At 40.4% G+C, this 25,063-nt stretch overlaps 2 protein-coding genes across 15 annotated transcripts in view; both read right to left on the reverse strand.

Moving 5' to 3' along the window:
• PRRT2 (proline rich transmembrane protein 2) overlaps window positions 1-7,529 on the reverse strand; it is a 28,236-nt gene extending 20,707 nt beyond the window's left edge. The window contains exon 1 of one of the 5 annotated variants that reach the window (XM_034419665.3): window positions 7,287-7,529. The gene's annotated coding sequence lies outside the window, so the exon portion shown is untranslated. Of the gene's footprint in view, window positions 1-6,081; window positions 6,296-6,332; window positions 6,535-6,757; window positions 6,875-7,083; window positions 7,210-7,286 lie in introns of those variants that run through there. The other 4 variants (XM_034419664.3, XM_034419667.3, XM_034419666.3 and 1 more) reach the window with 4 other exon arrangements.
• Window positions 7,530-8,269: 740 nt separating this feature from the next.
• MAZ (MYC associated zinc finger protein) lies at window positions 8,270-24,859 on the reverse strand. 10 transcript variants are annotated; one of them, XM_034419660.3, is made up of 7 exons: window positions 24,471-24,821; window positions 21,683-21,769; window positions 15,938-16,728; window positions 12,689-12,752; window positions 12,313-12,484; window positions 10,380-10,587; window positions 8,270-9,566 (listed from the first exon to the last, which is right to left on the reverse strand). In XM_034419660.3, the coding sequence occupies exons 1-6, from the start codon at window positions 24,504-24,506 to the stop codon at window positions 10,400-10,402; spliced, it is 1,338 nt and encodes a 445-aa protein (XP_034275551.1). In that variant the 5' UTR covers window positions 24,507-24,821; the 3' UTR covers window positions 8,270-9,566; window positions 10,380-10,399. The 10 variants fall into 10 exon arrangements, with proteins under 10 accessions (XP_034275551.1, XP_034275550.1, XP_034275547.1 ...); XM_034419659.3 differs by having other exon boundaries at window positions 21,683-21,772; window positions 24,471-24,811; XM_034419656.3 differs by lacking the exon at window positions 24,471-24,821 and adding an exon at window positions 23,703-24,405 and having other exon boundaries at window positions 21,683-21,772.
• Between the last annotated feature and the right edge of the window lie 204 nt (window positions 24,860-25,063).

The following is a 25,063-nucleotide window of genomic DNA, read 5'->3' on the forward strand; positions in this document are numbered from 1 at the left end:
TTATTGTTAGAGCAGCCCCACAGTGAGATAAAGGGCAAATAAATTGAACAAAACCACGTTTCCCCCAAAAAAGATTTATCCCCAAAATAAGCCCTAGCTTGATTTTTCCATGTGCGCCTAAAATAAGCCTTAACCCCAAAATAAGCCCTGGTTAAGATCCCACCCACTCCGTCTCTCCCTTTGGTTGTACAAGGTGGGGTGAGTGCATGTGTAAAAATCAAGCCAGGGTGGGGGTAGGGGTGGAGCTGCACCATGTGCCCTGCACCCGCTAACCTTAGAACCAGCTCAGCCAGACCCCCCCATGCCCGGATACCTGTTGTGCCACTGCCTGACTTCGACTCGCACCCCTTGCAGTCAGACGCGATGTAGAACATTGCACCGGTGCCACCGCTCATGGCAGCAGGCCATGTGGTGCTGGTGCCACCACTCATGCACACAATGGTACCACGTATCCTGCCTCGAGCAGCAGCACCAGCACAATGAGCCACCCAGTCTCCTTTTGTGAGTGGTGGTACTGGCACAGTGAGCCATATGACATCTGTCAGTGAATGGTTGAAAGCAGCCGCAGAAGAAATTGGGCAGCGGCCTGACAGGTATCGGGGTGTGGGAGGCTAGCTGCAGTGGCCCTAAGGTAAGTGGGTAAGACATCTTCCAAAAATACAACCTGGTGCTTATTTTGGGGCCCAAAATAAAATAAGACCGGGTCTTATTTTCAGGGAAACACAGTAGCTAAAAATAAATAATGTATGGAAGTGAGTTGCTACTGTTTTTCTCCCAGATAAGATTTTTTTTTTTAACAAACTCATCTGCTTTGCAGGGCAGCACCATAGCTCAGTAGTTAACATGCTGAAATTGTTGGCTGGAAGGCAGACAGCCTGGGTTCGAGACCCGAGAGTTGCGCAACAAGATGAGTTCCCGTCTTCGCCTAGTTCCTGCCCACCTAGCAGTTTGAAAGCATGTAAATGCAAATAGATAAATAGGCATCACTTCGGCAGGGAGGAAACAGTGCTCCGTGACATCATGCTGGCTACAGAAATGTCTTCAGACAGGGTTGGCTCACAGCTTTGAAACAGAGCTGAGTGCCATCGCCTTTAGTCAGCAATCATTAGCGGAATAAAATCTGCAGGGACTTTTTTCCTTTCCATCTGCTTTGCAGCCCTGGAATTTCTTAATGATCCCCCATTCAAATATTAACCAAGTTGTGTTTGCTTTTGGGGATCAGCAGGACTTCAAAATATCTAAATGCCAAAATTTGGATGTGTCCAAAATTAATATTTGAATAAAAGCAAACATAAAATCCTCCATCCTTGCAGTATGTTTAGGCATATGCAAAATAAAGGAAAACTGTTAAGAAATAATATACAAAGATTTTTTAAAAAAATATATTATTTTAATTTTTAAAAACTTACATCATTCCTCCTCATCTCTGACATCCTGATATTTGGGCTTATAACTTCTACCATTGTCAGCCAACATGAGCTTTGGCAAGATCAGGCTGGGGAAGAAACTATTGTAATAATTAATGGTTCACAGGAACTGTTGCGGTTGCACTGCCACTCACCAAGGATCAATAGTCAGACAATCCACACACACACACATGCACACACACACATATCCCTACATTTTCATTTTGGAATGCAGACTTAACGTCAAGCTTATAGCACCAGATGTTTGGCTTGTAGCACCAAAACTGATTCTTAACTGATTTTTATCTTACATAAACTTTATACTCTCTTGCACGGAGGATGTAAAAGAGTTGTGGTCATTCATAGAGAGGAGGGAGTCCCAACTGTGTTAAATTCTTAATGCCTTCCATTCCTACAGCTTCCTTTCCAGGTTCAAGACTTTTGCATTCCGCTTTCTGTGCAGACATAAAACTGGGAAGAGGGAGCTAATGTGGACCTTCCCATCAGGTTTGATGGCCAGGGATTCATCTTCAGATCCAACTCCCTGCTCAATGGCCATTCCTGATACATATTTTAAAAACAGGTCTGAGGCATTCACAAGTGCCCTCTTTAGGTATGTGTTAAAGATGCAATTTGTTTCATAAATTGGCTTTGCATTACCACTCGCCTTGCTTGGTGTGAACAAGCTTGGCTGATGTTCATCTGCCATAATTCCTGCATCGGTGTTTTCCAGATTCAAGGGCTGTAATGCACTTTTTATGGAGCTGTTGCTAAAGGCAGTTCAGGAACTTCATCTAGAGTAGAGCATGGCAGGCTAATGGAAACCATTTAATGGTCTCGCCCATCATCCATTTGAGAAGTCTGCATAAATTGCTGATTAGTTTCTCAGCTCAGTTCAATACTGGATCTTCCCTCTTAACTCCGTAATTGCTGCAGTTCAAATGGTCGGTGGAAAAAAATTCCTTCTGCAAGAAAATAATTTCCCCTTCCACTCCGGCCTGCCTCTTCAGATCCTACAAAGTGGCTTGATTCAGTTCCAGTAGAAGTAAATGTTTTTTCATTGGAAGGTCAGATTTACGAGAAACTCTTTAGATGGCACAACTAGATTTTCTCCAAAATATCTTTTCAAAAGTGAGTTAAGACTTTGCACAAAAAATACTCATTATGGCGTCTTTATTTTTGTTAGCCCTATTCTTGACATATGGTTGGCAATTTTCTATCTTTATACCTATCTGTTATTTCATTATTGGCATGTACATTTTGTTTTTAAAATAGTAAAACCATCTGAAGCTTTATAAACACTTTTAGGCAGCTATTATTAAATAAAATATAAACAAGATGTAATTGGTGGGATATTTCTTATAAGAACTGCCAGACATCAAGCTTAAAGTGCCAAAACTGATTCTTATCTTATATTAAAAAGTTAACTGTAAATCAAGATTAGGAGCTATGATTCATATGTGGAAGGTCAACAGTACATATTAATTGTTCATAAATTGTGTCTTTGTTCAGTAATTCAAGATAATACTCACCCCAATTCTAAGCATATTCAGTCTAAGGGATAAATGAGACATCAGTTCATCTTTTAGTGCAAATTTACTTTCAAACCAAAATGTAAAGAAAAACTTAGTTGTTTGTAAAAAAATTGCCATTGTACAGTTTTAAAGATTATGTCAAAATGTATAAATAAAAGGAAAGAGTTCATAAAATGATACTGATTAAAATGATATAGAAAAATATATCGTGCAAGAAAAGGAATCCTTAAAAAGTATGTCTAAGGCAAAATTGTATTCAAAAAAGTGCACGTTAGAAAAAAAAATTCTATGCCTCTTCAGGTTTTTTTTTCCTAAGTTCAAAGTGGTGTAGAAATGGGACACAAAAAAAGAATTGAAAATGAGAAGCAAAAAGGAATAAAAATGGATGGATTTAGCCATCCTTGCCAAATCTACTTAGCTTGAGTACTGTATAGTTATTGCCTTGTGAATCTACTGCAGAACATATTAATTCAAAAGAGATGAACTCACTGAGTCAAATGACCAACAATGCAAAACATCTGGAATCTGGTACATTTTTTCTTACTAAAAATTGTATCGGGGGTATAAGCTTCATCCAAAACTTAGAATTTTTTTTTGAAATCCCACCTTTATTATTTTTTCTTATAAATAACTCAAGGTGGTGAACATATCTAATACTCCTTCCTCCTCCTACTTTCTCCACAACAACAACCCTATGAGGTGGGTAGGGATGAAAACGAGTGACTGGCCCAAAGTCACCCAGCCGGCTTTCATGCCTAAGACGGGACTAGAACTCTCAGTCTCTGGTGATTGGTCCAACGTCATCTAGTCAGCTTTTGTGCATAAGGCAGGAGTAGAACTCATTATCTCCCAGTTTCTAGCCAGGTGCCTTATCACTAGAGCAGGGGTGTCAAACTCATGGCCCACGGCCGGATGTGTCATATGCTGACCACGCCCACCCCCATTTTAGCAAAAGGGGGGAAAGTCGCGATACATCACGTGAGAACAACATGACGCCATGAATTTGACACCCCTGCACTGGAGCAAACAGGTTCTTTTATTATTTATTTTTTAAGCCTTTTAATATGTTTGTTAACTGAAAAGGGGACTACCGGATTCCAAATTTTTTGCCACCACAACTCTTCCTTCAAGATCCATAATAGGCAGTGTAGCAAAGATCGTCTCAGATAATCAGGAATTATAAAAGGCAGTTTACATCTAGTCAAGACAGAGAGACCATACACCATGTTACAGAGCCACAGCTCTGCAAGAGATGGGCAGCACAAAATCAGATGTTGATCCAATACAGAATACATGAACTGCAAGTTAACAATGAATTCTGGAATAGGCAGAAGGATGAGGTTGTTTCAGACTGCCATTCATGTCATCCTTAAATTATCATAAACTCAGAATCTAGTTTGTATACTAGAATGAGCTAGGTTTGGTTAACTATGGCATATTACATTGTGCTAAGTCATAAATAGTGCCTTGCAAATAACAATTGCTCGTTAACAAAATATATTCCACAAAATAAAACATTCTATGGGTTAATGCAGCATGTGTATTAAATGATGTTTAAGCTAGTGTGAGATAGTTTCTAATGTATCCTGTTCAATACTTCCTGATGCCAAAAAAAATCCACCTGGAAATTCTGAATGCTGCAGCCTGAACACATCTAAAGGATGCCAAGATAGGGAGGGGGCTGTGTACACATCTATCCATCCTACAGAACTCAGGCAGGCTTATTTCTGAATTCAACATTAGAAAAATAATCTTGTCAATGAGTATGTGCTCCTATACTTACAATGTGGTATTTTATGCTTTATCTCTGTATGCATACATACACACCCTTTTATAAACAGGCTAAAAAAATAACCAGTATTGCTACAACAAGTAATTATATAGCGTGCGTCTCCAGATGGCACACTCTAGCTATTTTCTGACATACTATATAATTAACATACAATCACCAACTTCCAATGCTGGCACATGAATGCCATAACTGATTCTCTGATGGACACAATTCTCCATTAGAGAAAACCTTCAGACAGGGAAATTCCCTGTGCATAAAAAGGCATACCGACACACTGATCATCTTATTAGCAGTGTCACCGGCACATACAAAACAACTGCTAACCCATTATTTATTTTGTATTAATTAGTTGGCTTACATTAGTGGCACAGTAGTACAACTGTCTCTTTTATTACTTACACACATTCATATAAAAGAAATACCTGACTTGTCCCTCTAAACTTTTTGACTGCTCATCAAATGGCAAAAGAGTAATCCCAAGGAAAAAACCCTTTCCAATGCCTCCATCTTTGTCTGACAATGCTGACTAGGAAATTCTGGGAGTTGAAATCCACATATCTTAAAAGTTGCTGAGGTTGGGAAGCATTACAGGATACAAGGCATGCCCAGCCCCAGATCTTGGTATTTTCAACCATCTTCTCTCCTTTAATCAGATGCAGTTCTATATATTTTGAATTCATCTGTTTTATTCTCTAAGGCAACCATAACTCAAGCTTGCAAAGAGATTCCTAACAATAAAGCCACATCATTTCATAAAGGCTTAAAAGTGGATGACATTTCAGCAGGTCTCTCTTGCACAAGGAATAGAAAATGTTTGAGTATTAAGTTATGCAAGTTTTCTAAAACCAGATTAATTTTTATCATTTGGGATGGAGAACAGGTCCCAAAGTCATTTAGCATAGAAAAAGCACAATTCTACATTGGAACAGTTTCACCTTATTAGAAAAAAACACTCGACACAAAGGTAGGACTTGTGATCCTCAATATCCTCTCCCCACTCCCATTCTCTCTTTTGGCTGGGTTGGTTGGGGCTGATGTGAGTCCAACCTGTGTACATGCTTTCTATCCTAAGCAGATGCCTGTTTCTCTACTCCTCCAGTGACTGGAAGCCTTCTTGTCTAAAGAAGATTGAATGGCTTTTATTGATTCCCTTCCCTTTATGGATATATTCCCGATCGATTTTCTCTTTCCTGTCCTGACTTCTGTCCTTTCTCCCAAATAGTCCCATAACCATTGCCTGGGCATTGTACATATCAATCGCTCAACATCATCCAAATACCCAAATCTCTTGAACCTGCTATTTCTCTTCTCTCCCACACTCCCCGTCTGCTCTTGAGAGTGAACTCACTTCTACAAACCCTTTGCTTTCACGCCTTTCTTCTCCGTCATTCAACCCTCTCCCAGATCTGGCTTCTACCATGGACAGCTCCTTAAGAGGCTCTCTTTACTTTCCGCCGCCGCCCCGCTCCCTCTTCTCTCCTTTCTGATTTACTCGTGGCTACTCGCTCTCTCCACCAAGTTGATCCCTCCTCCGGTCTATAGGCCATTCGCTATCCTCCCCACTTTGCTGCCTTCAGAAAAGCCCTGATGTCACCTTACCCCTCTCTGTTCTACACACGCGACTAAGTGTGCATCGGATCCTTGCCTTACTCCGCGTCCCAACCTTCGCTTTCTCCCTTTTCAAGGTATGGTACGTTATCTGGAAGACCCCTAACTCGGTCAAAAGCCTTCATTACCGAGCGCTCCCTACATCTGTTTCCAACTTCCTCGCACACCCTCTTCCCGCATCCCCAGTTCACACCCATCTTGGAGCAAAGAGAGCCAACCCTGTTCTCCCTCCCCCCCACCCAGCCATTTCGTCGGGCGGCGCGCGCGCGCGCGCATACACACACACACACACATATACACACACACACACAGCCGAATCGACTCTCGTCGCCGATATCTCCTCGCCTCCACCAACCCGCCACTTTCCTCTTTCAGCTCATTCCTCCCACGCACTCCCCCCCACCCCGCCCTTATACCTGCTGCTCAGTCTTCCTGGTCTCCAGAGGGAACCTCAGCCAAGGATGGGATCCACGCCCACCCAGCATTCCTGACTGCCCCCGCCCTCAATTCGCATCCCGACACATTCCCACACTCTGATGCCCCCCAAGGACGCCCCTCCATCTACCACCGAGCGTCACATTCCTCTCGCCCACACCCAGCTCACTTTGGTGTTCTTTGGTCTCCCCCGCCCGCTTGCCGCAGCAACAACCGACCTCCTGTTACAAGGAGAGAAGTGAGAGGTTTGGGGCGGGGGTGGGTGCAGAGAAAGACCGGACCCAAGAAAGGTCTCCCATTCTCCTACCTGCGCTTCTCGCTATGTCCGGTTGGCAGGTGTTGAGGTGGGGTGGAGAGAGAGAGCTGGAAGGATGGATGCCACCCCTTACTCACACAACACACCCCCTCCCTCTTGCTGCTGTAACCCTCCTTTCTCCCATTCCATGAACAAGAGGCTACTGTAGATGGGAAAAAATGCAGCCTCCGCCTCCCTTCCCCCCCTCCTCTTACTTGCTCACTCGGCAGCTTTGTCTGCAAGGATGCCCCTTCCCTTCCCTTTGCACTAGTACGCGTCAAATGGTCTCATCGACCCTGCTTCTTCAATGCAAGCTGTGGTGGGAGTAGTTGTGGTTTGAGTTTTATGAAGAATCAGCTGATCTGGCAGGGGCAAGAGATTAGCAGAGATGATGCTGTTGCTGGAAAGTCCCATATATTCCCCGATATTTTTCCCATCTGTCTTTCCTTGCCAAAAACTTCATATTGACAAGCTACAAGTGCAGAGAGTATCAAAGAACTAGAGTCCCAGAACAATTGACACCATTTCCTCTGGGACTGCCCAGTGCAAATCAAAACCTGGTCAAATTAGAAAGAACTGAAAGCCCCATCAAGGGTGCAAAACTGGGATACCAGCCTAAGAAAAATGGGAGAAAACAGACGAATTATGTTTTGGATCCAAATGAGCTCAGCAAACTGATGCGGGAGTTTGATGCAGAAAATGTTTTCGGGGAATCCTGCTTCCTCAGGAGAAAATTATATAAAATCTCTCGGTTCCAGTTTTTCATCAATTATTTATAAGCTGCCCAGGCTGCTGCAGGAGGAAGGACGAAAAGAGCCCACAAATTAACTCTAACCACAGTGGAGCTCCAGTGCAGCATTTAATGGCTTGCCAAGACACAGCAACTGCATCACACCATGATTTTTGGCTCCAAAACATTCAGAATTGCTCTTTTTCCTATAAAGGCTATACCCACTAAGCCATGACCCAGAAAGCAGTCCCATGAGTAATTGGAAGAAACAAGGAAGTGGTTTAGGAACTCACTTAGAATGGAAATATGCAACCTGATGTTTTATCCATTACACATTTTAAATAGATATGAAAGGTCCCAAGATAATATGATGATAAAAGGAGATGCAAGAGGAGTCAGGAACCGGGATACTTTTTTTTCACAAAGTGATACCGAAATAATCTGACAATAAATAGACACAAGTGAGGATTTTTCCCTTCAATTGTTTTACTAAAATCTTTTGCTGCTGAGACACAGATCCAGAAAGGGCTCACAGAAGAGGAAAGGAGGGGGAGGGGAGGGGCTTACGAGAGAAGGAATAGGGAGAGTGGATATAGATGGACACAGCTTCATTACATTTGTGTTAACAACAACAAAAGAAAAACCACAAAGGATGGTTATTTTAAATGTCAGGGGATTTTTTTTAATATATATAATACAAAAAAGCGAGACTCTAACCCCGAACTGTGGGGGTTGCATGCAACAAGGGAGGTGTTCAGCAGGTGGGGCATCAATGCTTGGTGCAAAGGGCTGATGCGCTTGGAACACGAATCACGAGAGAAGCTGAGGAAATGGAGCATTAAAAGACACCATGGAAGAATGAGGCGCTGGGCAAGGAGGGGAATTCAGAGCAGATTCTCAGCACAGAAATGGAGAACACTCCACACTGAAGCCATGGAGAAAAAAATACAGCCCTTCTCCATCTCATCTCATTGCAGCCCCAACAACCCCAGCCATGAGCACCAGGCACCCAATGATGCCGCAAAATCCCAACCTGTAACCCCTTCTAACTTCTCTGTAGGTTCCCCAAGTTTTGTCAACCCCTCAACCAACCCATTATTTCTAACTCTGTACTCCTTCTCCTGCAACGCTGCTTATACTACATCCCACAATTATTCCAGTCTTCAATCCCCCTTGGTCTGTGAGCTGAGCTTACTAAGTCATTCTGCCTCATTATCTCACTCTTTTAGTGAAGTTCATTTAAGGGCAACAGGGGGCACTGCTGGAATAAGCAAGATCTACTGTGATAAAAGATTATCATTATTTGGCTTAGACCATGGATTACAGAAATGAATGTATTTCCAGGACTGTTCTGAGGGCCACAAGTTAATAGTAAGGGAGTCAATAAAATGAGGGTGCTCTCAAAATGCACAAAGTCTTTTCATGGCCCTCTGAACAAGAGTTACTTCATTGGCTGAGCAGATGCTTTCCCAGCTCCATTATTTTATGAGCACAGGCAGGGGGAGAGAATGAATGAAACTGCCATTACATTAGAAACCCATATATGGTCACTGAATATCCATCTGGGCTTGAATGTTCCAGCTGCCAGTGAGGGAGAGGGATGGGACTGGGAGGATTGGTTTCTGTCTCCCCACTCCCAGAAATCACCAGGGCTGTGTGGGGAGGGCTTGGCTCACAACCGAAGCTCCCTCCATGGGCAGCACCGTGACGGCGGCTGGAGGTGGAGCTGAGACGGCTGCAGCGAGGGGGCAGACCTCACCCGTACCTGTGGAGGAAGAGAAAAAGAAAGTCAGAATGTTCATACCTCAAACTCTTACTGTTATTAGCCCAAGCTTTCATCTGGCTTCCTACATCCTCTTATTACTTTACACTAGTTCAGATTTAGTAATCTGGTTTAATGAGGTAAAGAAGAGATGCAGCTATCCCTTCTCCAAAATACCCTATTTATCCACAGCCTGGTAAAATTTCATTCTAAAAGGCTGAACAGATTAAGTATGTTAAGTCTGTGTATGCTAATTAAATAAGGTCAGGTTGGCACTAACTGTTAATCCTCCTCCTGAAGACAATACGGAATCTCAGTTTATCACTTAAATGCCTGGATTAGGAAACTATAAAGTACAATGTAAAATAAAATGGATCTGTCCAGGATGCATAATACAAGCAACCATCTGTAAAGGCAAAAAGAAACTAAAACACTTACCAATGGATTTGTATCTGTTGATAACATAAAGTATTTGTTGATATCCCCAACCCTCCTGGTTTAACATTAAAAACACACCATAATCCCGCAGAAAAATATTCAGATAAATACAACACTCAATGGATTGTGTATGGCTTTTTAAAAATTACAGCTCAAATCCTGAAGATGAACCTGCAGGAAGATCAGTCAAATCACACTATCAGATACTGCTATACGCAGCACTTTAAACTGGCAGAAAGATGCTAAATTAGGATGCAGCTGCCCCAGGGAGCTGGGATTCTCCCTTTTCTCACTGAAAATATAAGGATGCCTAAACAACCCTAGGGGAAAAATGGGCCTCCCCTCCCCCTTCCCAGGACAGAAGGAAGTGGCTCTTGCCTGGTGGCCCGGCCAGTGTTTCACCGCAGCGGTTGGCCCTCAGTGGCCGCGGCCCCTTCTCCTGCGTGCGTCTGCAGATGCCCGTTGAGCTGAGCTGGGGTCTTGCAGTGCACACCACACAGCTTGCAAAGGAAACGCTCCAGCCGCGGGGCGGCTAGTCCATGGTCCTTGACCGCGTGGACCCTGAGATAGGCCGCTGTGGTGAACCCTACGGGAGGGGGAGAAGGACAAAAACCAGCCAGGTCAGTGTCCGGCCTAATGAAAGCGTTAACCCGGTGTCCTGCAATGCTTGGCTGTGCTTCATCTTAGAGGTGGCTGTGTCTTGAAACTTAGTGAAGGATCTATTGCAACAAGCTTCCTTAATTTCAGAGACAGCTTCTCAGCCCAAAGACAGCTGTTTCTTGCCACCAAGCAAGTTATCACTGTAGAAACAGCACATCCCACCCTAAGGGCAGCTGCATCTTGCTACTAAGGAAATCAATATAGTACAAATAACTTAAATAAAATCACCAAACCTTCAACAGAAGGTATTCAACATTTTGGTAAGAGAATGTCAGTAGAAATTTATAATGTACAAGAAATTTATAATGTTGTATTTCTATTATTTAATTCACTACAAATTTCAGAGCCAAAATTGAACAACAAAAAATAAACTGCTATTTTATGTTTCTGAGATTCCATATATATGAATATTTATTATTAATATATGGATAACACACATTAATAAAAAATGTAATCCAGGAGAAATATTAAAAGCCCTGTTAAAATTTAAAAATTCCACAATTTTTAATTTGCACATTGTCTAATAATTTTAATTAATGAACAGACACATCCATTGCAGATATTAGGGAATTGCCTTTCAACCATTCTTAAAATTATTTCTTGTACAAATCTATCAATTCATTGGACTATATCCATAGGAATAAGAAGCATTATCTTTCACTTATACTGCATAATATAAATCTCTTCCGTGTCTTACAAAATGAAACTAGGGAAATGTTTTGACATATAAATGGGAGAAAACTTGTATTGCCAAGCAGTTTGCTTATTGTAAACAAATATAAATTGACAGCCTGATTAATACTTGCGTATTAAGAGATTTCAGTTTCAGTAATTCATATTGTATTTCCAAGATATATTATGGACAATCTTAACAGGTCTCATATGCATTTTTGCAGAATTACTCATGGATAGCAAATTTGGTTCCATGTTTAAATGTTTTTAATTGTATTTAAATCCAGCTTTTTTTTCCGCACAGCATTTGCCAGAACTCACCCCTTGGCCTGTCATTATATGAGGTTATTTAGCTGTATCCTAGTTGATGGAAATTATGCAGCTTATTTTCATTTTTATGGAAAAGTAGTAATATTCAAATAGATTAGAAACGGAGAAACTAATTTTAGTACTGCATTAGGTTATGAAGTGAATGAGGTGATTTAGGCCAGCCATTCTCCCTCAGCTCTAGGAAGAAGGCAATGGCAACCCACTAACTGAAATGACTTGTTCAAGCAGTTGCCAGAGTTTGAAACTGACTTGAAGGTAACATCCCCCCCCCCAAAAAAGGGAAAGTAATATCTAGAACAGATATTAAATTGGGGGTGGGGGCTGAGGCTGGGAATAGTACCTAGAAACCAAGTTGAACTTAACTTTACCTTCAAACAGGTTAATCAAGAATAAAGAGATTTATCACTGAGAGATTCCTGAAGGAAAGAGTGTAAGGGAAAAACTTGAAAAATTAAATTAATTTACTGGAATTAAATTCCAGTGAAACTGAATGAAAGTTAAGAAAACCTGCACACATTTGCATACAGGGCTTCTTAGCACATTTTAAAAGCAAGAGTTATTTTGTAACTGTACAAAACTGTACAAATAACTTAACTGTATATTTACAGTTAAGTTCAAATGTTACCTGTCTTGAGCCCTATTCTCTTACCTTTGTTGCACAGTTCACAGACATGATTCGGCCCTTGGCTGTGTACTTTCATATGGTCTGTGATATAGGCAGCACTCAGCATCTTTCCACACACGTGACATGGCACCTTTTCCTCATGACGGACTGTGTGAGCACGTAGTCGATCCTTAGTGGCAAAAGCTGCTTCACAAGTCTGTAAAAATAGGGGGGAAAGAATTATATAAATGAATGTTATATCTATCGGTCCATTGCCTAATGCATTTAACAGCTAAAGACTAAAGTGTGCATAAAATTCCCTTAATGTGTACATCATCTTTGTTCTCTCTTGTATCAGGAAGATTGCCCAGAACACTTGAGCATAAATAAGTACAACAATGTTATCAATGGAAAAAAATACCTCACATTTGAAGGGTCTCTCTGTTGAGTGGACTTGTCGAACATGGCTGTTCAAATGGTCTGGCCTGTGGCAGGAAAGAAAAAGAGTAAAATGAGATGGGTTTTCTTATTCTATAAACAGGGTTGGGGTGATTCTACTTATCCACCATACAAACTTTGCGTTGAGGAATCTGATATCTTACATTTGGGGGAAGACTGGAATAACAGAGTGGTAAATTTCTTTCATAGCAGGATTACATTTTTTAAAACTGGGAAGAATCATGTATATTTAATAACTGCAAAAGCAGCACATATATAATAGGAACAGCCTTCAGAATTTTCTTCTTTCAGCCTTTCCATTCTGGAAATTCTCATATGCATCATACATAATATTAGTGATGGAAAATATGTGTCTGACACTTTAAAGAATTAACTAATAAGAATTTAGATTATTATATGATGAACAATTCATAAGGAATTAATCCACCAAATGATTGGTTAATCTGTAATGGTTGTGTGGCAAATAGATATTAAATAAATCTAACGAGACAACAGAGCAGAATAAATCTTTTGGCTTTATGGAGGACCCATATGGAGCAAATTAAATCTGGAAATCATAATCCTGGAAGTGAGGGACATCATGGTTTTCATGTGTCAGAACATTTACTATTAAAAATGAGACTGCTTAACTACACCTAGTTAATGTTGAACTAATTTAGATAAGATTTTGCTTTTAGCATTCATAATGGGAAAAATTTGTAAATAGATTCAAATGGTGTCTACTATAAGTATTAAATAAAAACAGAAGGGATTCGTTGCAGACAATGGTACATCATCTATGTCTTATGCGATTCCTTTTGCTTCAGACTATATTTTGAATTCCAGGACTGTCTTATTTAGCGACCATGCAATTATAACAGTAATGAAAAAGTACTTTTATAATCAATTCTCACATTTATAGCCTTCACAGGTTTGTGAAACAAAGGAAAACTGAAATAAAATCATAGGCACAGTTGCAGTTTCACTGACTCCTTCCCTTAAGTATCAAACGTATCAGACCTTTTCTAATATAGATTTTTAATTATTATAAATTGGATGTTTAAAAATAGTGAAGATCTCTTGTATTTTTGAATCCAGAAGAACCAATTCCTTTTATAAAACAAACCATAGGTATGTTAATTCTTCTTTTTATAAGGAGCTTTTGTTAGGGATTTCGAAGTAAAATGCAATAATTGACCAACCTGGCAATTTATTTGGGGTACAAAATTACAAATGCTTGGCATTTGCAGAATATGAATATACTGTAAATATTAAAGTATCTTATATTTAAAAAGTGAGGACATGACTTCCATAGTGGGGGGGGGGGAAGGGTAGCAAATAAAAACCAAGGAAGAGATTGAGTACCAGCAACCTTTTTGATTGCTATTATCCATTTTTCCCTTGCCTTCCACATAACATACAACTTTTATTCAGAATTGTCTTTTTTTCCAAAACAGCCAGAGAAATTTAATATCCCTATTATTGTGCAAATAAAAGCAATATAACTCTTAATTTTATTTGCTAATATTTATATCAGCTGGAACAATTTTTCCTGTGTATCTCTTTAATTCAACGTTTGTAGGAATGTCTGAAAAACAGCAACCTGGTTAAGATTTTTGCATTTCTAAAGCAAAACACAAATCCTTATTCTTTGGAACTTATGTAAAAAAGTGTAGTTCACGAGCCATGTGCATCTCATCAGTATCTGTTTGGCAGTATCAGATACTGCCTCCAGAGTATGCAGTATCAAAACTGACTTCTTTGGTATATGTTGATTTTACCAAACACTTTAGAAGCAAAATCTTAGACCCATTCAAAATCCCAATTTCCCTTTTGTGTCCATTTTGAATCCTGGGTGCTTTTTCAGTTCGAATTTTGAACTGAAGAAATTGTGCACTGACTCTAGGTCTATTATTTGAGATTTATTTCTAACTTCTGTTCATGCCAGTGTTAAATAATTTATTTTTCTTACAATCTATGTTTTAAATTAAGCAGTTTCAGTATTTTAGTCCAAGGTATTCCAGACTCTTGCTATTTTATGGTTCTATTTCTTCTGTGCAGGTATTTGCTGAAATATCCTGGAGTGCTAAAGTGTTTTGCAGTAATTAAATCTTTTAACCATAGTGCATTGACAAAATTTATAAGCTTGTTGCCAAAACAGTACCATGTCATTACTTGATACTCTTGCAAGGTTTTAGTTCTGAAAATGTGGTATTTCCTTTTCCCACAAGCTGACCTCATGGCTTGTTGCTTGATCCAAAAATATTTTCTAATATGTAAAAATCACAGCCTGGAATCTTTTCAGACTCTCATTTTGAGGAAAATGTAAGGCATTCCATGTTAACATGGAATTCAGAGCTAAAAACAAAGGACTCCCCAAATGTAGTATGCTAGCAGTGACAAATTTTAAATTGTCCCCCCCACTTCATAATATTGTCTTAGTACAGGCTTCTTCTTTATATGCAGAAATTCTAAAAGTCATCTACTACTTAAAGAGCATCTTTTTTAGAATGCCTTTGAAGATTTCAAACTATCAATCTGATGAGGTAATTTCAGATAATATCAAAATGAGTATGCATTGGAATGAGTTTAAAATGATTTTCCCATTTCTTTTTAAATTCAATAGATCTTTTTATGTTTTCTGAGGTTCCAAACTTAATTCTTAATCTGCCAAGATATCTCAATTCACTTTTGGTGCCTCGTGCACATAATAATCAGAAAACTGTGTCATAAATTCTTTGATTTTAGAATCCACCATAACTATGGCAGTAATTGAGAAGCTTTCAAGGTTGCACACTTGATAGTGTCATTTGATAGCCACACCAAGGAGAAATGTGTTCTCACATTTGTTTTACAATTCTTCTCTCAGTTGGAATTTATATAGAATAAGGAAATTGTTGCTAAGGTTAATGATGAAAAGAAAGCATAGATTTCCTAAGAAGCTATTATGGGGACCCATAGAACTAAGTGTCTATCAGTGTCTCTTAGAATGTTATGTCAATGTATTAGAGAAATCTGAGGAAGTTAGTAGAGGAAGGCTTGATCTGGCCCACAAACTGATTTGGGAACTTGCAGTTTATATTATTGTGCCTTCCTAAGTCAGTCTGGCATGTTGTATGTGTATCTTAGTCTTTACCAAAAAGGGGAAATATTTTTCTCAAATTTCTCATGCAAGCACTTCAAAAATTCCCATATGAAGTGCATCCTCCCTAAACCCTCAACTCCCTCATACCGAGAGAAACTCTTCCCACAGTGGCTGCAGATGTACGGCTTGTGCACAGCACCATCATGTGAACGGACATGATAGCTCATGCGGTCCTTCCGTTTGAATCGTTGCTGGCAGACAGGACATTGGTAGGGCTTCTCATCTGAATGTGACAACTTATGCCGATTGAGATGGTAGACATCCCGGAAGGCTTTCCCACACATCTCACAAGCATGGTTCTTCCGGATACGTTTGCCTGATGCTGTTGTGGTCACTAGGCCTGCACCTGACCCTGCAGTGTTTCCAGTACCCTCAGTAGGGGCAGGTGTTGCTGGAGCTGTACCACCAATGGCAGAAACGCTAAGCAAGCTGAGGGGAACCATAGTGGGCATCTTCATGGTTGCAGGTCCAGCGCGAGAAGCTTTTGCTCCTGTGTGTATAGCTTCATGGCGCCGCAGGTTGTAGCCATTCTTGAATTCTTTAGCACACAGGGAACAGATGTAGGGCCCTTTACTCTTCGGTTTCTTCTGTGCCTCAGCTGCCTGGGGGTTGGTAGGAGCTGCCTGTGGGGTAGGGGCTTGCGTGGTCTGAGTGGATGGCACTACCTGCCCACTCCCACCTTCAGAGGCAGAAGGCTGCTGCTGTTTCAAGGCAGCTGTATCTACTGTGGAAGCAGCTGGTGCAGAAGCAGTGGCAGCAGCAACCACAGCAGCTGCAGCTGCTGTTTCTTGTGCTGCAGCCAAAACAGGCAGGAGGTCCACTTGGAGGGACTCAGCGGGGGTAGCTGTCTGTTGGGGAGGAGCAGTTGTGGTGGCAGTCTGAAGAAAGAGAGATTGTATAATTGAGTAACATAGTGATGAACAATCAATACTGAAACCCTACAGTAATCTAGCAATTTAAATACGAAGATAAGTAAATTCTTACTTCAAAAATAAGCATAGTTTTTACTAGCAGAAAGAGCTGAATTAATCAATATGCAGCATATGCTACTAAACAGAATAAAAGCAAATTCTTGGTTTTAATATACTAATATTTGAGGGTTCCACTATGTGGAGAATTTCCTTTTTCTGATCCCAGAATGTATTACATTGTTCCACTACTGACTAAAATAGTTTCCTTATTGCGTAACAGATGACACAGTATGTGAATTTAAAATTGATTGTTTATAAATACAAGGAACAAAATCAGCATGTATGCAATATCCTGGAATAAGAGTGGAAGAAAACTAGCTGGCTTTTGTCTATGACAGTGCAGAAGAGGGAGTAATTCCACAGTTCAGCAGAAAGATATAGTATGTTGAGTACTATCCCGTTTGTTTTCCAGAGAATGTCTTTCTCTACACTAAACTGAGGCAATCAGTTTTAATGTGTGCACAAACAGGAAATAAGTAGGAAAAGTATCTCTATATTATTTATTCTGTTCAAGGTTCAGCTAAAGAAATAATCCACATATGGCACAAGGCCTTAACTGTAGACTTAAGGGCATGTAGCTGTGCAGATGCCCCAATGATGCATTTATGCTTTAATATCTGCAAGGGAGAACCATCTTATTTTTCTTATGGTTTTCTCTACAAGGAGGAGAAATTCAGTACTATGAATTAGAGATTAAGTTCATATAGTAGTACTTACCTATTATACTTTTACCAAATGGTTGGGAATTTCTATGTACTGTACTGCACTGCAAAGTGAAAATGCAGGCATCCTGAATTATGAAAAAACTGTAGTTTATAATTATTTTTCTATTTAAATAATGCCTGCCACTAACTTTAGCTTCCTGGAGAAACACTTTTAATTCTAGCTTGATGTTCTCAGTGCTGCAGAAACATTCATTCACACTGATAAGGAGCTTACTTTCAATCTTCTAAGATAGACCTGCTTATAATTTATCCTAAAGAATGATAGTAATAAAAAATTAATTTAAAAATATTTATTTTTAAATGATACTCAATAAAAAGTGATCTCCCTTATAGCCCATAATAGTTTTCTTAGTATAAAATTAATTATATTCTCTCAAGTCTATGCTGTTGCTGTTAAATAAGTTTTTGACTCAGTTTCAAAAACTATTTTAAAATTAAATACACCTTGAAACTGCTTCCATAAAAATGACTACGCTGTTGCCCAAACATGCTTGCTCTCACTATTTCAGACAATTTACAGACAAAATGAGTAAGGGAAAGCCAACCCTCAAAGCATTATGATCAGCTATTACAAGGTAGATTTAGAGAAGCCATCTAGATAAAAATTAGTTGCATTTTAAAATGCATGGTTATCCTGAGCCACGCATATTTCAATAAGTCTACTTAATTTCTTTGTAATTGCCCAGAGCGTGGAGTTCTGAGATTAAAGCACTCCTGAAATTAAACCAGTATGTATATGGTTTCATATAGGTTTCAAAAATCAATCAATTCTAACAAAAACATGTGGAAATTTACTGTTGTCATATTTAGGCATTTTATTTTACCTTTCATACTTACAAAAGAAGTGCATCTTCACACCATAAGGTATGAACCAGAACTGATTATATTCTGCATATTATCTGTACTGATGATTTAAAATGAAGAGCAGAAATAAAGTCCAGACAATCCAAGGTATGGTATAAGTGAACAGTAATACTGCCATACCTATCTCAAAGACAGATTTTCAGTATTATTGCTCCAAGCACTCAACAGAAAGCATGGAACAGGAACTGTAGTATAATTTTAACTCCTCTAACACATATGTAGAGGGATTGAATATATACTCTTGTGAAAAAGTAGAGAAAATGCTGCTTGTTAAATAGATTTATATATAAATTATTGTTTGGTGATATAATCATCAATATACCGTGCATTCATAAAGTATTCAGACCTCTTCACTTTTGTCAATTTTGTTATGCTGCAGCCAGATTCTACACTTGTTGAAATTCATTTTTTTCTCATTAATCTACATTCAGTACCTCATGACAAAGTGAAAACAGAATTTTAGAAATGTCTGTAAAGTTATTAAAAAGAAAAAACTGAGATATCACACTGGCATAAGTATTAAGATCCTTTGCAAGAACACTTGAGATTTAGCTCTGGTACCCCCCCTCCCCCATTTCTCTTGATCGTTACTGACATGCTTCTACGCCTTGATTGGAGTCCACCTCTGGTAAATTAAATTGATTGGACATGATTTGGAAAGGCACACACCTCGCTATAGAAGGCCTCACAGCTGACAATGCATACTGTAGCAGAGCAAAAGCCATGAAGTCAAAGGAACTGCCTGCAGAGTTCAGAGACATGATTACTGCAAGGCACAGATCTGGGGAAGGTTACAGTAAAATTTCTGCTGCACTGAAGCCTCCTATGAGCACTGTGGCCTTCATAATTCTCAAATGAAGAAGTTTGGCACAACCAGGACTTTTCCAAGAGTTTGTGCCCAGTCAAACTGAGCAATGGAGGGAGAAGGGCCTTAGTAAGAGAGGTGACCAAGAACCCGATGATCACTCTGACTGAGCTTCAGAGATCCTGTGTGGATACGGGACAAAGTTCCAGAAGTACAACCATCACTCAAGCCCTCCACTGATCTGGGCTTTATAGCAGAGTGGCTAGATGGAAGACTCTCCTCCATGCAAAACACATGAAAGCCCATTTGGAGTTTGCAAAAAGGCACCTGAAGGACTCTCAGACTGTGAGGAACAAGATTTTCTGGTCTGATAAAACAAAGATTGAACTGTTTGGACTCAATTCTAAACGTAATGTCTGGAGAAAACCAGGCACCGCTCATCACCTGCTCAAAATCATCCCAAAAGTGAAGAATGGCGGTGGCAGCATCATACTGTGTGGTTGTTTTTCAACAGCAGGGATTGGAAGACTGTTCAGGGTTGAAGGAAAATTGAATGGAGCAAAGTACAGGGATATCCTCAATGAAAATTTGCTCCACAGCGCTCAGGACCTCAGACTGGGCCAAAGGTTCATTTCCAACATGATGATCCTAAGAACACAGGCAAGACAACACAGGAATGGTTTACGGACAACCCTGTGAATGTCCTAGAGTGGCCCAGCTGAAGCCCTGACTTGAACCCTATTCAACCCTACTTGAACCCTATTGAACTCCCATCTCTGGAGGGACCTGAAAATAGCTGTCCACCGATGGTCGCCATCCAACCTGACTGAGCTTGAGAGGATTTGCAAGGAAGAATGGCAGAAAATGCCCCAGGTGTGCAAAACTTGTCATGTCATCTCCAAAAAGACTTGAGGCTGTAACTGCTGCCAAAAAGTACTGAGTGAAGGGTTTGAATTATGGAATACTGAGTGTAGATTAATGAGAAAAAAATGAATTTCAACAACTGTAGAATCAGGCTGCAGCATAACAAAACTGATAAAAGTGAAGAGGTCTGAATACTTTCTTAATCCACTGTAAGTATCCAGATCAGACATTTGTTCGTAACTTTGAACAATCCTCTAACTTTAATTGGAAATAAATCTCAGTGAGTTCAGGAAGATATAGTCAAGAAACATGGAAAGAATTATTATCTGTCACTAAAATGATGTAAGTAACGTCTTAGAAAAAAATGACCATAAAACACTACATAATCTTTGACCTACATAATTTCAGAAGATGATCTGTTATCTATATTATTAACAAGTAGGCTTTAGTGCTTTTTAAAGAATAAATATATTTAGATACAATCTTTAAAAAGCAACAAAAGAATTATACAACAATTGACTTGAGATTTTGACAATCTTACTTGCTTCTCTGTCCATGACAAAAGGTTGCCAAAATGGTAAGATAAACAAATCTAAATCTTCCAAGATTATAGCTGTAATGAGGGAAAAAACTCTTTCATTCACAAACATGGGTGAAAACTCTTACTTGTTCTTGTGGGGTACAAGTAAAAATCCAAAGCAATCAAACCACAGAATGAAGAGTAAAGTGAGTAGACTTTGACTTATTCCTAAAAAAAATTGGCATCTCAGCTACAAGGTCAAAGACAGCTCCTGTTTTGCATGCTATTTATCTACTTTAAGCAGAAAAGGTATGGATACTATGTTTATTCCTGCTTGGTAAATGAAGCGCCAGTTGACTGTCTTACGTGATGCAGCTATTACAGATGTATTGTGCTTTTGGGTACTTCACCTCAAACCAAGTTTGAATAGTAAGTACACGGAGACAGTTTTTCCTAGGGCTGAGCAACGTTCATCTGTTAGATATTTCTCAGCATCAAACTTTTTGCATTTTCCAGAAATTTTTAGGCTGTAGTTCTATTGGGAGTTAAGCCCCATTGAATATTTTAATCTTTATTTAAAAAAACAGAACGAATCCAAAACAATGCTACAAACTTTTTTTTTCTTCTGTTCAGTCCTGTCCAATACTCAGAATTAGTCCCTGCAGTTTTTTTGGCAAGGTTTTTTAGAAGTCGTCTGTCATTGCCTCTTTCCTAGGGCTGAGAAAAATGACTAGCCCAAGGATCATTCAGCTGGCTTTGTGCCTAAAGAGGGACTAGAATTCACAGCTCCTAGTTTCTAGCCAGAAGCTTTAAACGCTAAACTGGTTCTCACAAATTTTACTAGTCTTGGCCTAATGATTATTTCAAAGTCAATAGTATAAAAAAAAGTGACTTCAAATAATAACTAAATTATAATAAAACTCATTTATAGCAACAGCAACAACTTTCAATAAAAGGCTTGAAAAGGGTGCAATTACTTTTGATATACAAAAAATCTAACCAGCAATAGTGAGACACAGTTACTTCTAGCAATTGTTTTCCCATAGGCTCACTTGATTTTCTTTTATTGCCTAAATAGCTTACCTGGAAAGGACTTTGACTACAGCCCTGAGCAGCAAAAAATCTTGACTGGATTTCAGTCCCAACCTGTAGAGGATTCTGAGTATGACTCTGCTAAAAAAACAAAATAAAGGAGATCAGGAAATTTTAATTTTTAAAAAAGAATTCTTATGACAGGCAGCTGCAAAACCAATATAGAGAGAAATAATTGTAAATAATTGTAAATAATAATTGATTCCACAGGAAAACTGATTTAAACTAGAAGAGGAGTTCATTACAAAAGATAAAATATCTTAAACCAGATAGTAGCATGACGCCTAGACAGGTTAAAATATAAATACAATTATAACAATTATAATCTCCCCCAGAGTTTAGAATGGCCACATTCTAAACTCCTCCAGAAGACGCTGAAGATCTGGTTCTGCCAGCAGGCCTGGGAAACCCAGGATGGGGCCCATTAAATGGCTCGTGTGATCTGCTGTCGTCGGGGCGGGGGTGGTGGTGATTTTGTTATATTCTACTATATTAATTTATTTGATTCTTTTTGTTAAGTTTTTATTGTTTTAAATGTAGTTTTATATTCTGGAAGCCGCCTTGAGTCACCATGGGCAAATAGGCAATATAAATTCAATCAATCAACCAATCAATGCTGTAAAGATCAGAACCATTTTTATAACCTTTTCTTTCCTTTATTTTTTCTTTGCTATTTACTTATCACTTTTTTTCTACCTTAATTTCGCTTTAACTTTGTATTGTTTTTATCTTATAAAAGCTTATTTAATTAAAAAAAATTTTTTTGGAAAATGTCAGCCATATTGAATTTTTGGATTGTGAGAAAGCTCAAACTTTTCTTTATCTGAGCTAAGTAATTTTAAGCATTTTATGCAAGTATGGACAAATTACATTGATCAATTGAGTTGGAAATGAAAAAATAGCAGAAGAAAAAAAGAATTTATAATATTATTTAAGTACATCAATTAGCATTCAAATCCAAATCACATGAAACAGCATATCAAAGCAGTTGATTATGCTTGCGGCCAAAATAAATTGAGATCCTATGTAGAATACGAGATAGAGTTATATGAAAATTTTCTATAAGGAGACCAGAAAAGATAACAAATAGCAACAGATACAGGCAGTCGCTGTGTGAAATGTGCCTTACATTTCTGAAGTGTAGAATAAGGCTACAATGGAGGGAGGATAAAGAGAAAGCTGCAGATGAAGTTAAAGTGTAATGTCTGAAACTTAAGAAGACAGTTAATTTAAAGGAGAATCATTTAGAAGTGGTTTGAAAATTGAGTGGTGGTCTATCTGAAAAACAGAAGGCCTAGGTTGTCTTCTGCTGAGGAATTTCTGATCAGAAAGAACAGGTACTGGGGAAGAAATACAGCACTCCTACTAGATGAAAGAATAAGGGGAGCATACAACAGGAAGAGGCTAGTCTTTGGATAAACACTGAAAACTGAGGTTCCAAGAATTAAAAATGGTAGCAAATTAAGACAAATTGTTAAAAGAGGGTGGAAAAAGCAAATACAATCAACTGACTTTAGGCAGGGCTTAACCAACGACATACACATCTTCTCCCAAAGCACTGGGGAAGTAAATGAATGGAAGAGATGTGCCTCTTATTAGGCATATCTACACCTATTTATATAATCTTAACTCTTTATTGGCGAAATGGAAGAATCTGGGATTTACATGTATGTTTGAAAGCAGTTGGGTAATGGATTGCAGGTTTAAATAATTAAAAGGGGGAGCAAATTAAGACAAGTAACTCAGTGGGTTGAGGAAAGGACAGCATGTTAAGGTAAGTCTAAGGCAACTCTCATGGGGTTGGGCTTGGCCACCAATTCACCCAAAATGTTGGAAACTAAATAAATGGAGTCATTTTGCCTTTTACTAGTTACGTCTTCAGCTGTCTATTACTAGGTCAGATGGAAGAATTGGGGATTTTTCTGCATTATCCTATGGCAATTGAGATATACCCTTGAGAATTCATACAAAAAAAATATAAGAAAAAACTGGTGGGAAATTCACACTACACCTGTTGGCACCAGAAGGTAGTCCATAGCCACCTCCTACTGTAAGTGCATGCGCTTGAGGGTAAGGAAATACCGGGGACCGGAAAATGGGAAGGAAGCACCTTTTGAGCATGGGTGGCCAAGTTCAAACTAATGCGGGGTGGAAACCCCTGGGATACTGGCCTGACAAGCAGGGAACCAACATGGATAAGGGACATTATATTGGCCGAGGGTGGTGGGAGTGTGGAGGTAGCAGGAAAGGAGAGGATTATGTGTGTGTGACAGGGCGAGGAGACTGAGGCGTGCGTATTTTAGGGGGGCATTTTGGAAAGGAAGCTCCCTCGGAGTGGGGCTGAGGAGGCACCGAGGTAGCAACTGGCAGAGAAAAAGGTGGGGGAGCAGCGCGAGGGGCTGGGCAGAGCAAGCGCGAGAGGGAGGTGACCGTTGGCGGGGGGGGGGAGAGAAGCGCGAGGGGCTGGGCACAGCGAGCGTAGAGAATGAGGGGGTAGAGAGAGTGCAAGGCAACGCTGGGCGGAGGGAGGTGACCGTTGGGGCAGCGCGAGGCGGACGGTGGGGGGGGAGCGCGTGCCGAGTGCGCCCTGCTGGCCCGCGCGCGCAAGGGCCCCCGCCCGCTGGGATTCCCGAGGGGAGGGGCGGGGCAGGGAGGATGTGAGTAGGGAGCCTAGAGCTCCAGCTTGCGCTCTCTTGTCCTTCCCTCCTCGCGCTTCCCCCCCCCCTTTTTTTTTTTGCGGAGAAGGGAGGGGGAAGGTGGAGGAAAAAGGGGGGGTTACCTGGAAGATGAAGCTGCTCCAGTTGCTCGGGTCCATGGCGGCGGTAACGAGCGGGGGAGGGGGTTCAGCTCGCCGAGAGGGGGGGTCGGGAAGGGAGGGGGGAGCGAGTAGGGAGCAGCAGCAACGTCGCGCGGGCGGGGGGAGTGAGGTGGGAGGGGGGATAGAGCGAGGAGGCAGCGGCGCGAGGATTCCTCGGCGCGCACGCTGATTGGCCCCTTCTGCGCGCGCGCGCGCGCTCCCCCCTCCCGCACCACAGCCTTTCTGAGCGGGAGGGGGAAAAGAGGGGTGTGGAGAAGGCGGCAGGTATTGATTGGGTGGGGCTGTAGTCCTCGCTCCCGACGTGCGCGGGACCGTACGAGGGACCCCACGTGTGGTGCCTGCTGATTGGGCGGACTGGCGAGCGCTGTGACCGTAGGGCTCATTCTTTTAAAGACTAAAGTTGATTGGCCAATGCCAAAGCGGCCGCGCGCGAGTAACGGTTGTCTTTTTCTCCTCCCCGTTATTTTTTTTTTAATCTAAGTGACATGGACCCGTTTTACAAAATGGCCGCCAGCTTTGATCTTTTCACCTTCTAATGTGGTTACATCTTTGCT

Source organism: Pantherophis guttatus, chromosome 4 (assembly GCF_059756535.1).
Source record: "Pantherophis guttatus breed Tessera chromosome 4, ASM5975653v1, whole genome shotgun sequence".
In the NCBI taxonomy this organism is placed as follows: domain Eukaryota; kingdom Metazoa; phylum Chordata; class Lepidosauria; order Squamata; family Colubridae; genus Pantherophis; species Pantherophis guttatus.

What these genes read in the sequence shown, in the direction of transcription:
- MAZ (XM_034419656.3), bottom strand. Translation starts at nt 23,897, where the DNA reads ATGTCCCTTATCCATGTTGGTTCCCTGCTTGTCAGGCCAGTATCCCAG. An exon ending in CTACCTTCTGGTGCCAACAG is followed by an intron (nt 21,773 to 23,702) that starts GTGTAGTGTGAA and finishes TTGTTTTTTTAG; the next exon opens with CAGAGTCATACTCAGAATCC. An exon ending in TGTGGGAAGAGTTTCTCTCG is followed by an intron (nt 12,753 to 15,937) that starts GTATGAGGGAGT and finishes TTCCTGCCACAG; the next exon opens with GCCAGACCATTTGAACAGCC.